The following is a 17012-nucleotide window of genomic DNA, read 5'->3' as shown; positions in this document are numbered from 1 at the left end:
CAAACCAAAAATCAGCATTCCCAGGACAGCATCCACTATTCTAAATACCGGCCAGCTCCACACGACCACTTTGCCATTCTCAGAAAGCATCGGTGCTTCCAAATGGTTGTGGAATTTAAAGGCACTCTTGGCGCGTGCTAGAATTGGGAAGTCACATCCTAAAAGACCAGTGATCGCTTCCTGATCTGGGGCACAAATACATGCATGGGCCCTGGCAGTCCTCACGGCGCAACGCATCGATGAAGTTTCTACAACGACCACTAGGTGGCCACCTAACAATCTAAATCTATGAGCTGGAAACTCGCCCAGGGAATTCACACAACACCAGGCCTGCAAAATCCTGACTTGAAATAAACTTACCAAGAAGTTTGTTCAAGTCCGTTGCTGGTTACGGAAGACGTAGCTCTGGGAGAATTTTGCCAGACCCCTTTCTTCTCTGCCAGGGTTGTGGGTTGGGTTAGGAAAACAGAAACGGAGCCCCTGAGCAAAGGGGAGTTGGGTGGACAGCCTGAAAACTTTGAATGAAAAGAAAAAAAATTTAATGTGTATTACTTATTTTTGCGAGACAGAGCGAGAGAGAGAGTGCCAGGGGGCAGGGGTGGCAGAGACAGAGGGAGACACAGGATCCAAAGCAGGTCCAGGCTCTGAGCTGTCAGCACAACTCAGGGCTGGGGCTCAGGGAACCAGGAGATCAGGACCTGAGCCGGAGTCAGACCTTACCTGACTGGGCCACCCAGGCAACCCGAGCCTGCAAACTTTGAATGAGGGTTTTAGATTCTGAAGATAAATCCTGTTTGCTTTAAGTCTTGAAGTCTAGTGGTGTTGAAGCTGACATGTCCAAATGACCCCATCTCCTGAAAACTACTGGGGGAGGGCCGGAGGGATCATTTTGTTTTTGCTTTTTGCTTTTATATGATCTGTTTATTTATTTTAGTTTTTTGAAGGCCAGCAAATTAGCCACTGCTGCTGTGGACGCCCGAAGAGCTCCCCCTTTCCCCAGGGATATGTAACGGCTAGTAAATACCAGGAGGAGCCATAGCCTGTGTGTGACTTCTATGACTTTGTGGTGGGACATTCACGACAATCGACGTCCCCCTACTAATCACCACCAAAGAGTGAGAAGTATCGATTCGACTCCTGAGCTTACTGGACGCTTCCTGATCACTTTCGGACGGAAGCTCGGGCTTTTAGGAAAGTCGAGAGCCATTATGCAAGGGAAATGGCTGTCTCCCGGCCTTGACAGAATCCATTAGTATATTTCTCCAGGAAAAGCTGTAATTGGGAACTATATGTAATGGATATTGATCGCTAAGAAAAGAAGATACACATAACTTTAGACCTCAGGGGTCTCCGGGAGCAAAAGGTACGTAAAAAGGGGTCTTCATAGGATCATAGAAGTGCTAGCCGGAAAGAAACTGAACCGGAGTGGCTTTAGAGCTTAGGTAAGTCAATTCAAAAGCCAACAGCTGCTTGCTCAAGGATATCAGTGATTTGCTGCAAGGAGAGCAAATATAGCATTTACTGAGTACATACTATTTGTCAGGCATTTTTCTAAGCACTTCACATGTAGTATTTTATTTGACTTAAAATAACTCTAGGAGTTAACTACTGTTATTATCGTCATTTTACGCTTTGAGAAAATCAAGCTCAAGGTAAAATAATTTGCCAAAAGAGAGACAGTGGACCGAAGAGCTTAGCCAGAATGTCAACCCAGGGATTCAACCTCCAGAGAGTATGTTTCCCATCACTACCACGCTGTTTGGTGTGAATATAATTTTGAGAGGGAGGAAGCACAGGTCCTTCCAACATTCACAGTGGTGCAAGGGAAACTAATATATCTTGCTCCCATTCCCATTTCCCGCCCACCAACTTCCCAATCTTTGCAGCCACAGCCACAGCCACAAGGATGCACGGATTTACACAGCAAGGCAAGCCGGGCAGGGGCCACCTCCCAATTTAGCCCGACCCTGGCTGCCATGCTGTTGTCGTGGTAGAACCGTATTTGGGGCTGCACCTGAGACTTTAGCACCTTTAACCCTTCTCCTGGCCCGTCCCAAGGGGGGTGCTTGTGATCCTGGAACCTTTTCTGTGTTGTACTACTTCGGGTTCTGGGAGGTCTTACTCAGTAGAACAGGGCTCTGCCTGGGCAATGTTTTAGTTCCCTTTAGCATGCCTGGGAAAGATGTCTGTTGCTTCCTTCATTGTCAGCGTGCAGGGAAGGAAAACCAAAAGAATTATTGACATTTGGCAGCAACTTGTGGATCAGGGGATGGCAAGAGTCAATGAAGGGGCCAACCCGCTCTGAGGAAGGCTTCCTGGTTCTAATCAAATGAAGAATGCACCAGACAAGTGGGAGGAGAGAGTATCCGTGCCGCACCTTTCAGACTCCACACACCTGCTAGACCTCTCCGTATTTCTCATTCGATGCCCACTGCAAAGCCCTGTGAAAGTATTCTCTTACAGACAAGGAAGGTAGGGATAAGAGGTGCCCAGCCACACAGCAGTCAAGGGTGAAACAGAAATCCGCACATAAGCCTCAGACCAAAGCCACGATCCGAACCCACTCCAGTTTCTAAACTGACCTATTATACCCCCAGGGTGACAGTGACATCACAGGTGGCCGCTGGAGCTGATTTCTGGGAAAGGCAACTTTGATCTAGAAAGGGGCGGGCCAACACAAGGCAGTGGGTGGGCCTAGGTTTTTTGTCGTAAAGAACAAGGCGTCTGTTTCATTTCCCAGTCTTCTCCAGGTTTTCAAAGCGATGATTAGAGGGAAGAAAATGTTCACAGGTCTACTGTCGTTCCAACAGGGTTCAAAAGTGGATTCACTGGATCGAAAAACACAAAGGCTTTTAGATAAATCCTATGGCACTTAAAGTCCTTCTTGTCCTGTATTTAAACGAGTCCTTTTCTCTCCCGTTATCCACATCAGCCTCTGGACATAAAAGTTGACGTTCATTACCCAGAGATGGTAACATTTTAAAAACAAAAACAAAAACGCCCAGAAAACTAGAGATCGGGCTCTGGGGTGTGCCTCTTCGGGTCTACCAGGGAAAGTCGCTGGATACTAATTTGACGTTCTTAGAAATGTGTCTGATGCTCTCTTTGCAGAAGGACATAGCTTGAAATACCATTATCTACTGCCGTCTTTAGGCTGGCGGAGGAAAGGAAGAAATAGCCTCCCAGGTAGCACATTGCGCAAACTGGATACCTCAATATTGACGCACCGCCAACCAATTCAGAAGAGAAATAAATCGATTTGCTCCATCTTGTTCATGCTGCTTGGTTGCGTAACAGGTTTCCATGCTGAAAATAGCACCAGCTGGACACTGTGCTACTCAATATCCCACCTTTGGAAATGAAGAATCAGACCCAAGCCCAACCCAACGTCATACTGCTCCCTGAGTCCCCCTGCGTTTTCTAGCGAGGGACACTCAGAAAGCAGCAGGATAAAATGGCAGATCTCACAACCCCATTTCCAGCCAAAGCTATAATCTTCCTCCTGAGGACTCTTCAGTGACCCTTCGGAAAGCCAACAAACCCAAACGACAAGCAGAGACCAACAGTACTCTTAGATTTCAAAGGGGGAAACATGGCATAAAAGTAATAAAATAAATAACGAATATGGATTGATACAATTTAGGCTCTGTTCCTTTAATTATTCATTTACTCCACCGTTCAACAGGTGCTCACTGCACATTTGCTGTATCTGAGGTATCGTTCTAGGTACCTGAAGATAGATGATGTAGAACACTCTGCCCAAGGGGCCTCAAGCCTCACAGGAAAGCACCCAGGCTTCTAAATGGATGGCCTCGAGGTCACGTGATGACCTCGAGGTTCAAACGTGGGCAGGAATGGTGATTCTACCAAGAGCCAGAAGGCCAAGGCCTGAGGGGTCAGGGTCACTGTTCACAGTCAAAAGAACAGAGTCACTCCATTTGGACTGGTTGGTCTAAAAAGGCAGGGCCACTAACCAGGTGCATAGAGCCAAAAAGGATTATTCCTGAACCTTAAAATCTTAGGGAATTTTCTCTGCTAAGTTTCAGACGTGCTTGGAACCCATCACCCTTTTCTTCTTTCTAATTTCTCCCTTTTAGAATTGGAATGTTTATCCTCTACCTGTCCCACCATTGTATTTGGGAAGCGGTTAACTTTTCTAGTTGCACAGATTCATAACTGGAGAGGGATTTCGTCTCAGGATGAATCATACCTTGAGTCTCACCCACACCAGATTTAGATGATATTTAGATGAAACTTTAGAGTATATGATGGAATGAGTTAAGATATTTGGGGCTGTTGGGATGGAGTTAATGTATTCTGTATGAAAGAAGAACATGAGGGGAGCTTGGGTGGTTCAGTCAGTTAAGCAACCGACTCTTAATCTCAGCTCAGGTCTTGATCTCAGGTCATGAGTTCAAGCCCTGCATTGGGCTCCACGCTGGGCATGAAGCTTATTTTTAATAGGCTTTAATAATGCAGCTTCCTTTTCTGGCAATATGGTGAACTAGAACGCTAAAGAAATATACCTGGTACAGAATACGAAAAGGTTTGGAATACCTTTGTTTTTCCTGATTCACTGTTGTATTGATAAGAAAGCCAAGGAAAATTTCAGAGTCCAGAAACACTGACAAATGTGAATCGAGAGCTAGATAAAAGCCACTTTCATGACAAACTCAATTTTTATCTCACGGTCAGGGTCCGATGGACAGGATATGACATGTTATAAAATTGCAAAGCAGAAGCAGAATTAAGTCGTCAGGAAGAAGAATCAGTAGAAAAAAATAACCGGCAGATGAAAGTTTCCAAAGCTAATTGGTGTTGGAATGAACAGATTCAGAATAGAAAAAAGGCACATATATTTAAAGAGTTAAAAGACCAGAGAACAACAGAAATAAGAAACCAAACTAGCCTGTAGATTTAAATATATCCATAAAATAATTAAGATTAAAAAAATATGGTTGTGTTCAGCAGCATACCCAGAAGGCAGCCTAATGAGATAGGGTTGGAGGAAAGGAATGAAAGAATAGTTTAAAGATGTAGCAGAAGGTGAAAAGATTAACCTGTATCTAGCTGTAGTCCCAAAGTAGACATTATTCATAAAATTACAGCTAAATATTTTCCAGTAAGGAGAGAAAGAAGGAAATGGCAAGGGAAAAAGAAAAAAAAATCAGCACTCAAGCCTGTGACTTCCCAGATGTGAAGTACCTGTCTTAAAAGTTATACAGAAATTTCAAATCATCAGGTTTAAAGGGAAGAACTCAAAACCTTCAGAGGGAAAATACAGGTTATAAAGAAAGACTGGAGAATCAGGGAGGGCATTATATTTCTCAATGCAAGGCAGAAGGTTATAGAAGTAAGATGATCCGTATGTTCAAATGTTGAGGGGAAATGTTTTTCAAACCTAGAAGTCTAAACTCAGCTGGACTTAATAATCCAGATGAGCAGAAAATAGACATTTTCACCACACAATTCATCCAAATTTTACCTGTTGTTCACTTACAGGAAGGTAGCAGAGGTTGTGCTTCAACATTTTAGAGGATTAAAAACATAAAGGAGACAAAAGATTTGGTAAAGAGATGATTCAGCAGAGGGGAAAGCAAAGGCGTTTCCCAGAGATGGGTGAACGGAAATTTCGGGATGACTGCCATGCTAGGGAGCCCTAGGGAGCACCTCTCAGATGGCAGCAAGACCACAGACAGCTCCAGAAGAGCCGTCCCCAAGAGGAAATCAACAAAAGTAGACCTGATTGAGAACAAGGTGTCTTTATGATTCTGAGATGTGGTTTCTAGTTCTTCTGGAGCAGTAGTTCTCAATGAGGGTGATTCTTTTTTTCCTCGGGAGACATTTGACAACATCTGGAGACATTTGTGGTTGTTGCAACAAGATGGGGGTGCCACTGGTATTGGGTAGGACAAGACCAGGGATGCGCCTGAACATCCTACAGTGCACAGGACAGCCTCCTGCCCATTAGCATCCCATCAAAGAATTCTAGGACCAAAATGTCAGTAGTTCCAAGGTCAAAAAACCCTGAGTTTCAGACAAAAATTTTAAATGAAAAAAAAAATGGACAAGGAAAGACATATAATCCCATGTACTATGTTGTTCAACTACGAGCAATATTTAAAGCAGTTGTGCTATAACTGTTTTGGAAAGATTAGGAAACCGAAATGGTGAGAAAAAGAAGGTAATCTTTATCTCTCTTAGTTAGAAGACAGTAGATAATTCTTAAAAGTGACATGTGTACGAACAGAAGCCAAAGTAAGGTATTTAGAAAATATGGAGGTGCTGGTCGTGGAAATAACTTAGAGTATGGAATGTTTAGGATACAGTGAATGGAGACCAAGAATGAGAAAGTAGGACACAGAGGCTCCTGTCTTTCATTGTAAATCTTTACGTATCATTTGATTTTTGAAATTATATTTAATACTATCATTTGATATTTGAAACTAATGAAAAAACAATGTTAAAGCAGATATGGCAATCATGAGATTCAGGAATCTAATTACGAGATTAGAGTTCTGGGGGCGCCTGAGTGACTCAGTAAGTTAGGCGTCCGACTTCGGCTCAGGCCATGACCTTGCAGTTTGTGAGTTTGAGCCCCACATCAGGCTCTGTGCTGACAGCTCAGAGCCTGGAGCCTGCTTTGGAGTCTGTCTTTCCCCCCCTCTCTCTCTGCCTGTCCTGTGCTCATGCTCTGTCTCTCTCTAAAAAATAAATAAACATAAAACAATTTTTTAAAGAAATTAGAGTTCTGGTTCACATAAATAAATAAGTGACTTGATCAAACTTTAACATCCTGATTTTCTGATTGATATGCCAAGAAATGCAATTTTTTTCTGACCTTCACTGTAATCTTTCCTCATTATTTCAAGTTGGTTTCCCTTAGTGGAGAGCCCAGGCAGGCAGGCTGAAGGCAGTGTGTTCAGGGGCTGATTCAGCAAGCAGCAAGATGGTCCCATCGTCATCCCTACATGGTGCTACAAGGACAATGTAAAAATGCAACTGAGGGACAAAACTGAGGCTGATCCAAAGAGACGTGTGCAAAGCAGGTCCTTCACTCAGTGACAAAGGATGCCTATCTATTGAAATCCACTGGAATGGAAGAGTGCAGTACTTTGTGGAGAAGTGGCTGAAGTGAGCGAAACAGGAGGTGGTCTAGAATAATTCCAAAGAGGGGCGCCCACTCCTAGATGCATTCTCCGTACGTGGGCACTTGAGAGTTCACCCATTAAAGGGGCTGGGATGTAAAAGAACACCACGAAGGGAGGATTCAAAAATTAAACAAGTGCACATGCACACACACACGCACATACACACACACACACACACACACACGAGGGTAAATTGTCCTCTTATCGTGAAATGCAATGCACAGCCTCTGGGAGCCACCGAAATAAATGAGGTAGATGAGATCATCCGTCTGCGGGTCGAGTGATCAAGACGAGAACCCTGCTTTGCTGCAGGGCTGAAACAGCATCGTTCATGGGGCTGGGCTTCTTCGTCAAAAACAGTGAGGCTGTCATGTGTTTGTGGGTCATGTGCTTGTTTCACAACTCTTTGCTTTAAGGAGCACAGCTAATATAGAACTGTTAACGCTCAAATCTTCGATAATAACGTGAGGGTTTTTAAAAGTGATTTACTATTTTAATTGGATGCGTTCATGGTTGAACTGTTTTGCATTACTCCACAATATTTCGAAGATGACAGTGCAATTTTCCTTCTATCACTAGGAATAATTTGCGTTCGTGGATTCAGAGAACGCACACACGTATAAGACCAGTCGTGATGGTTTTCTGAAAAGGAATAGCCGTATCACATGGAAGAATTTCAAATTCAATCAGCTAATGATGTTAATATTTGCAATCGTGTGGTTAAAACCCTTCTCTTTTTTACACTCACATTTTTCTATTATGCATATGTTCAGTATATGATATCTTCCCTTAGTTACAAGAGGTACAAAGTTGTCGATATTAGAAATATAAGAAATTACAAGTTTGGTTTATTTTAGCTAGTTAGGTTTTATTTTTTTACTTATTTTTAAAATTTTTTTAATGTTTATGTATTTTTGAGGGAGAGAGAGAGAGAGAGAGACAGAGTGTGAGTGGGGGAGCAGCAGAGAGAGAGGGAGACACAGAGTCTGAAGCAGGCTCCAGGCTCTGAGCTGTCAGCACAGAGCCCGATGCGGGGCTTGAACTCACGAACTGCGAGATCATGACCTGAGCTGAAGTCAGACGCTTAACTGACTGAGCCACCCAGGTACCCCGTTAGTTTATTTTTTATAAAGCCAACGATAACCAAGGAAATTTCAGTATTTCTTTTTTTTAATGTTTATTTATTTTTGACAGAAAGAGAGAAACACAGCATGAGTGGGGGAGAGGCAGAGAGAGAGGGAGACAGAATCCAAAGCAGGCTCCAGGCTCCGAGCTGTCAGCACAGAGCCCAACGCGGGGCTCGAACTCACAGACTGCCAGATCATGACCTGAGCCGAAGTTGGATGCTCAACCGACTGAGCCACCCATGTGCCTCAGAAATTTCAGTGTTTCTAATGGTAACCAGAATATGGTTGGAAAGGCCAAGATGGGGTCGGCAACTCATTTTGGTGCCGTGTGGGCTAGGGTGGGTTTGGGATATGGCAATATATTTGACAGGAAGCACAGAAAACCTTTAAAATCATCCTTGTTCTCAAGGCCCTTATACCAGCTTGGGATTTAAGATTAATGTGTAAAGAAAAAAACCCCGTGTAAAGTGGCAAGCACTAACTTTAAATAGATTAGGAGCACAGAGTAGACTACATCATGCGTGAGCATATGGGGGTCTGAACCTGAAGGACCTTGAGAAAGACTATCTCTCAGGCTCTAAAGTTTATAATTATTATGGGCCAGAGAAAATAAAAGAGACAAGGCGATCATTAAATTCCTCTGTATTCTTTTGCATCATTTACTAGTTAAGGCCAAATGGAGATTACTTTTTGTAATTTAAAAAGAAATAATGTGTTTTTTAGATGGAAAATGAGTGATGTCTGAATTTCACCTCCATTGTCACCATAGCAAACGGCTGTCTGAGGCCCTAGAACAGTGAGAACCAGAACAAATGACCTTCTTCCGTAACAAAGGCATCACGTCCTCGTTCTCTGCCAGCGCCGAAGGGAGATCGTTAAGCTCATTTTCAGCCCCACTGCCCACCTGTCTCCTGGGCAGAAAGCTACTCAGGGTCCTGCCCTCCACGTTCTTGGAGAACAAGCACTAAGGATGAGGACATTGGGCCTGTTTCCTTCCATGCGGCTTCCGCAATGAATAACGTGAGAAAGAAATCCTAGTTAAAAAACAAACATACAATGGAATACTAAGTGGCAATGAGAAAGAATGAAATATGGCCCTTTGTAGCAACATGGATGGAACTGGAGAGTGTTACACTAAGTGAAATAAGCCGTACAGACAAAGACAGATACCATATGTTTTCACTCTTAGGTGGATCCTGAGAAACTTAGCAGAAGACCATGGGGGAGGGGAAGGGAAAGAAAAGTTAGAGAGGGAGGGAGGCAAACCATAAGAGACTCTTGAAAACTGAGAATAAACTGAGGGTTGATGGGGGGTGGGAAGGAGGGGAAAGTGGGTGATGGGCATTGAGGAGGGCACCTGTTGGGATGAGCACTGGGTGTTATATTGAAACCAGTTTGACAATAAATTTCATCTTAAGAGAAATAAAATAAAATAAAATAAAATAAAATAAAATAAAATAAAATAGAAATGAAAAAAAACATACAGGGGACGCCTGGGTGGCTCAGTCGGGTAAGCCTCCGACTCTCGGTTTCGGCTCCGGTCCTGATCTCATGGTTGCGTGGGTTCAAGCCCCGCATAGGGCTCGGCGCTGACAGTTCAGAGTCTGCTTGGGATTCTTTGTCTCCCTCTCTCTCTGCCCCTCCCCAACGTGCACTGTCTCTGTCTCTCTCAAAATAAATAAACTTAAAAAAAAATAAAAGTTAAAAAACAAACAAGCAAACAAGGGCGCCTGGGTGGCTCAGTTGGTTAAGCGTCCGACTCTTGGCTTTGGTTCAGGTCATGATCTCAGGGTTTGTGAGTTCGAGCCCTGCATCAGGCTCTGCGCTGAAGCGAGTAGCTTGCTTGGGATTCTGTCTCCCTCTCTCTGTGCCCCTCCCCTCTTGCTCTCTATCTCTCTCTCAAAACAAATCAAAATAAACTGTAAAACAAATACACTCACACACAAGACCTTGGAAGGACGCTAAGTATACTAAATAGGAAGGTTTTTGCATCCGGTTGGTGTGAAATGTTTGGCCTGTCTTGTTCTCTCGGTTTTTCATTGTTTAATTTTAAGTGAGAATAACCACCTCCCCTGCTATAACAATGAACTGCATACTGACAGTCATTTGTAGAACACAGCAGTTGATCTGATGTATTCATACAGCAAAGCATTGACTCTAGCTTTGGATGATATTTCTCTTTAATTTTCCATAGAAAGTACCAAAATAATTCTCACTAATTCCTGTTCCTGATATCCTAACATCCTTTGTTCTCACCAGCGACAATGCACACCAGATATAGAAAATGTTGGGGCGCCTGGGTGGCTCAGTCGGTTAAGCGGCCATCTTCAGCTCAGGTCACGATCTCGCGGTCCGTGATTTCGAGCCCCGCATTGGGCTCTGTGCTGATGGCTCAGAGCCTGGAGCCTGTTTCAGATTCTGTGTCTCCCTCTCTCTCTGCCCTTCCCCTGTTCATGCTCTGTCTCTCTCTGTCTCAAAAATAAATAAATGTTAAAAAAAAAAAAAGGAAATGTAATAGCTTTCTTCCCCTGTTAAGTGCATGAACAACTGGGAATAGAGATACCCAGAAAGCAGCTTCTAGCAACTCATTTATAGATACTCATTTGCATCTTTATGTGTCATTCACTAGAAAGTTTATGTGGATAAGATAGCCAGAAGCAGCCAGTTGCTTTTATCTCTCTGTCTCTATCTATCTATCATCTATCTATCTATCTATCTATCTTTCCATCTATCATCAACTGATTTTATCAAAATCTTACTTTCAAAGGCTGTTAAGCCATCAGCAAATATATAATTGCCATGTGCTCAGTCCTTAAAGATATTACATATATATGACAAATGTGGGAAAAATAGTTCTCACCCTTCGATTTAGATAGTGAAAGTAATATCTACCAATAAATAATACAAAAGTGTAGGCCATTCAAACCTGGTCTGTAGGGCACAGAATAGGAAGTGTTCTACAACCCACATGTCTCAAGTCTCTCTGTACTGTACAAAATAGAGACAGAAAAGTAAAGTCCCCACACTGCAGGCTCTGCAGCAACACCCCCCCGCCCCCTGCCCCGTTGGACCTCTGGGCTCTGACACAAGGTAGTGGTATATTTTTGGGTCTTACTGGACCTCTCTGTGCTCTTCCCTTGAAGACATTATCCGACCTCGAGATGCCCTCCAGTTATTTCTGGGAAGTCGCCCCAGGGTTTCTCACCAACAAATCCCAGGGTGCCTTCAGTCACACCCACTCACCTGCTCGGGGGCATGCTCAATTGTGTCTCACCTCTGTCACCTGTGCTGTCCATTCCTCTCCTGCAGGTCTCGCAAGACTTCCAATCATCAGGCGGCTGGCCCCTGGTACTCTCCAAGGGCCCCTGAGATTCACTTTCTACCCTCGCCTTGCCTTTGGATTTGTCTAAGTGGAGACAGCAGACAGGAATTTAGGGAGAGGGCAGCACAGCAATCCTTTTATGTCTCCGATCCTTCCACACTGGAGTACAGGGCAGCGGGTGCTATGCAATGCAGCCCTCTCCCACAGCAGTCTCTCTCCCGGCTCCCCTCCCCTGCCCTCCTTCCCTCGCAGGAACAGTGGCCTCCTTTGCCCCTTCAGACTAAAGATGGTAAGGCCTAGCTCCTCTTGACATTCTCGGGATGCTTTACCATCCTTTTTGAGTCTCCTGAAACCCTAATCACACCTCTTTATGAAACAGCAATTTCTCCCCCCGTGTCCCCTTTCAGTAACACTCACCAATGACCCCATGTATGGCTTCTGTGATCGGCCCAGACCCTGATGGCTACAGTGTCCTAATTCTGCTTAGTTTCATGCAGAAGCAGGGGGAATATTCATCCTCCACCCCCCCGACCCCCTTTTTCAAGTGCAATTACATGAGCCCTAGAGCAGATCAGCTTATACCCAGTTAAGTCAGTTACAACACATCCCATGAAACTCAGTTCCCCACAGTCTTGGAAAACAGGCAAAAATAAATAAAGAAATAAAAGCATCCCCTCTGTCCTTCTCTTTAGGTCCTGCTCCCATTCACAACTCCCCTTCCAAGCATAAAACCTGGATGCAAAGTTGTATGCATGGCTGGACCGTGCATAAGAAGGGAAGGGGCCTGCTTACAGAGCGCTAACTTATCCGAGCAAAACATTCTCAGTTCCAATCATAAAAGTAGGTGTGTTTGGGGTGCCTGGATGGGTCAGTCCATTGAGTATCTGACTCTTGGTTTTGGCTCAGGCCGTGATCTCATGGGGGTAGGATTGAGCCCTGTGTCAGGCTCTCACTGACAACACGAGCCTATTTGGGATTCTTTCTTGCTCCCTCTCTCTCTGCTCCCCCCCCCCCACTCGTACTTGTGCGCTCTCTCTCTGTCTCTCTCTCTCAAAATAAATAAATAAACTAAAAAAATGTTTTTAAAAATGGGTGTGTTTGCAGGAGGTGGGGGGATAGGGGTTGGGTAAGAAACTCAGAATTACAAAGGTTGGACTGATCAGAAAAGTTTTTATGGGGGCACCTGGGTGGCTCAGCCGGTTAAGCGTCCGACTTTGGCTCAGGTCATGATCTCACGGTTTGTGAGTTCGAGCCCCACGTCGAGCTCTGTGCTGACAGCTCAGAGCCTGGAGCTGCTTCAGATTCTGTGTCTCCCTCTATCTCTGCTCCTCCCCTATTCACGCTCTGTCTCTCTCTCTCTCTCTCTCTCTCTCTCAAAAATAAACATTAAAAAAATTTTTTAAAAAGTTTTTATGAACAAGGGGCGCCTGGGTGGCGCAGTCGGTTAAGCGTCCGACTTCAGCCAGGTCACGATCTCGCAGTCCGGGAGTTCAAGCCCCGCGTCAGGCTCTGGGCTGATGGCTCGGAGCCTGGAGCCTGTTTCAGATTCTGTGTCTCCCTCTCTCTCTGCCCCTCCCCCGTTCATGCTCTGTCTCTCTCTGTCCCAAAAATAAATAAACGTTGAAAAAAAAAATTAAAAAAAAAGTTTTTATGAACAAGATGAGACCAATTTGATCTGTTAAAAAAATAATTTCTTAAAGTTTATTTATATATTTTGAGAGAGAGAGAGAGAGACAACGCATGCACTCTAGTGGAGGAGGGGCGGAGAGAGAGGGAGATAGAGAGAATCCTAAGCAGGCTCCACACTCAACATGAAGCCCACCCAGAACTTGATCTCAGGACCCTGAGATTATGACCCGAACCGAAATCAAGAGCTGGACACTTAACCGACTGAGCCTTCCAGGCGCCCTGAGACCAATTTTATCTTGATAAGAGAAAGAAAATGAGGCTACCTTAGCGTCAGAGAAATGTAACATTTACAGAAGGGTAACAAAGTGGAACATTAATAGACGGTGGGCACCATGTACTGAGGAGCAACGAAAGTTAGGGTTGAATGAGTGGATGAAGCCACTAGACAGAAGAGCTTAACATCTAGGTGGAAATATTTAAATTTGATGTAGATGGCAATAGGAAAACATTGAAGTTATACGCTAAATGTAGCCAGACCACAGGAGAAATTCTGTGTTAGCAATTTCAACTACTTTAACTGGATTTTGGATCTGGGTTGGTGTTCACCTCAGAATGACTACAACAGACCTCCAGGAAAGTGTGGAAACCAGTAGAAGCCAGGCTAATTCTCCCAGTACGGCTCATGTGGAAATACTGAAATCTTTAGTTAAGGGATCTTACAGATAGTTATGGTGCTTCTCTAAATCTTTGTTCAGCAGAAGAGAGATGACAGATAAATAGGTCTTTAACATAATTCTGCACTTGGAAACTGAGAAGCTGTCCAAGTGTTCAGAAACTGATGCAGAAGCAATTGTCACACAAGAACAATTTTTTAATTTCCGTTTCTTGAAAAATGGGTCAATGATAATTCTTTAGGCCCATGCTTCATCTCTAAGGACACACTGCTTGATTTGCAGTCTAGAAGAACCACTAATGGAGAAAAGGGCAGAGAGATGAAAAGGACCAGAATTGGCTACAAACATGTTCATTTGGCATGGACTCTGATGAGATTACAGGTCATATGGAATGGAACAGATATTTGCAAATGATATATGGGATAAAGGGCTAGTATCCAAATCTATAAAGAACTCACCAAACTCCACACCTCCCAAAAAAACAAATAATCCAGTGAAGAAATAGGCAGGAGACATAAATAGACACTTTTCCAAAGAAGACATCCAGAAGGCTAACAGACACATGAAAAGATGCTCAACATCACTCATCATCAGGGAAATAAAAATCAAAGCCACACTGAGATACCACCTCACGCCGGTCGGAGTGACTAAAATTAGCAACTCAGCAAACAACAGATGCTGGGAGGATGTGGAGAAACAGGAACCCTCTTGCACCGTTGGTGGGAATGCAAACTGGTGCAGCCACTCTGGAAAACAGTGTGGAGGTTCCTCAAAAAAATTAAAAATAGAAATACCCTGTGACCCAGCAATAGTACTGCTTGGAATTTACCCAAGGGATACAGGAGTGCTGATGCACAGGGGCACTTGTACCCCAATGTTTATAGGAGCACTTTCAACAATAGCCAAATATGGAAAGAGCCTAAATGTCCATCAACTGACAAATGGATACAGAAAATGTGGTTTATATATACAAAGGAATACTACCTGGCAATGAGAAAGAATGAAATCTGGCCATTTGCAGCAATGTGGATGGAACTGGAGGGTATTATGCTAAGTGAAATAAGTCAGTCAGAGGAAATAAGTCAGTCTGTCTGAAGACAGATACCCTATGTTTTCACTCATATGTGGATCATGAGAAACTTAATAGAAGACCATGGAGGAGGGGAAGGGGGAAAAAAAAGTTACAGAGAGGGAGGGAGGCAAACCATAAGAGACCCTTAAATAGTAAGAACAAACTGAAGGTTGATGGGGGGTGGGAGAGAGGGGAAAGTGGGTGATGGGCATTGAGGAGGGCACCTGCTGGGATGAGTACTGGGTGTTGTATGGAAACCAATTTGAAAATAAATTATATTTAAAAAAAAGATTACAGGTCACAAAGTGGCCCAAGCTTTGGGGTCATCTAAATGATCTGCATACGACTTTTTCTTTTTATCTCGTAGAAATACACAACTAGTGGAAGGGAAAAAAATAATATAATTTTGAACATTTAAGCAGAACCAAGCGCTGTGCTACATTCTTTACATTTGCTCATTTAATAACAGTTTTATTACACACAGGGGTATGAGGTGGTTGCATCAGGATCACACAGCAAAAGGCGTTAAAGCAGGACGCCCCATCATCAACAATCAATGCCTTTCATAGGTACTCACTGGTATAATTGTGCAGAAACAGTCTCTCTGGATGTGTCTAGGCGCAACCCCATAGATCAGCGTTTTCTTCCAAGAATTTTCAACGGGTGTGCTACAGAGCTAAGTTCCTGCCTGCCTGCAACCAGTCCTCTATCTCTCTGATCTAAATCAAACCTCTGGTTGAAGGAGATCCATTCTGTTTTCCTTTCCTGACACTTTCATGGGGTTTGTTTATTTCTTTGTTTGCCTTTGTTCCTTCATTTGTGTGTGTTCAAAAGAAAATAAAATTTAATGTCATTTATTCACTTCTATTTTTATATATTTTTGCTCTTATGTGCAAGGTGTTAGTGAGGACTCAAAGAAAATTAAAACAGAAATCCTTCCCTCAAGGAGTTTTTAAAAAGATAGGGAATGGACCATTGTGACCTCTAATATTGTATGTTCGTTGAATATTGTATGTTGAAAGTAACCTAGAAAATATATCATGTTGATGCGATAAATAGTATGTTGTGAAGGATTTGAAGGCCAGGTGTAAGGTACTTGAAATTTATCGGGATGCTGGGAAGTCATTTTATAGTTTTTGGTACCCCTTAAATCTGTGTACTTTCCAAATACAATTGTGGGATTATCAAAAATTCCAATATATATGTAGAATGAAAGCATAGAATTTAGAACTAGAACATAGGAAACTAAGATAAGACATCCTGCTAGACACCTTGTTCCACTCTGTCATTTGTCAAGGAGGATGTTCAAGTTCAGAGAGGTGAAAATTACTTACCTGCATCTGATAGTGTCCAAGTTAGACTTCTTTCTGAATTGAAATCTCTTGGTAGAATGTCATTGCACTGAATGCCCACTTATTTCACTCACAGATCAGTGTTTCACAAGATCTTTGTGACCACTGATTCATTATCATATCGACTGAATAAACAACCGAGTACCCGTGCTACGTTCCATGCATAATGAGGAAAGCAACCCAAGGTCCCTGCCCTAGAAAAGGTGCATTAATGTGGAGGAGGCTGAAATGCCAATGCAGGCGTCTAACGCGTTTGGATTCACAGGGTGTTGGGAAAGAACAAAAACGCATTGCGGGATCTTAATACACAATAGGCTTTTCAAAATGCGTGGGTTGTTTCTTAAAAATATTCCACATGAAATGCCTGTTAACTACAGATGACTTTGTTGTAAAATCCTCAAGGTCTAGAACAACTCTATTAATGAAACGGCCAAACACGGGGCTGCGTCTACAGTCGTCAATTTCATCTGGAGGAAGGTCATGTTTGCTTTACTCTTCAGTGATGGAGCCCCTGCTTGGCCAACAGCCAGTGCTCCAGAGACTGCTTAAGCTGAATTCACATTCGGGAAATGACAGAAATCAGTGTCTCGCCTGCTCTGAAAGCTCATAGCAATTCTTTAGCAACTGGCCTTTTTTCTGAGCTGCAGAAAATCTCTCTTTCATGAAGGAGTTTCATTGCACAAAT

At 43.4% G+C, this 17012-nt stretch overlaps 1 protein-coding gene across 1 annotated transcript in view; it reads left to right on the top strand.

Annotated features, from left to right (window-relative positions):
- Window positions 1–1010, top strand: part of ADAM7 (ADAM metallopeptidase domain 7) — a 68661-nt gene extending 67651 nt beyond the window's left edge. Inside the window, exon 22 of the mRNA XM_053216161.1 lies at window positions 935–1010. Within this exon, the coding sequence (XP_053072136.1) occupies window positions 935–1010 (76 nt within the window). The remainder of the gene's footprint in view (window positions 1–934) is intronic.
- Window positions 1011–17012: the final 16002 nt, after the last annotated feature.

The sequence above is a fragment of the Acinonyx jubatus genome, chromosome B1, assembly GCF_027475565.1.
Source record: "Acinonyx jubatus isolate Ajub_Pintada_27869175 chromosome B1, VMU_Ajub_asm_v1.0, whole genome shotgun sequence".
Classification (NCBI taxonomy): Eukaryota; Metazoa; Chordata; class Mammalia; order Carnivora; family Felidae; genus Acinonyx; species Acinonyx jubatus.
This window is presented reverse-complemented; position numbering and strand designations above follow the sequence as displayed.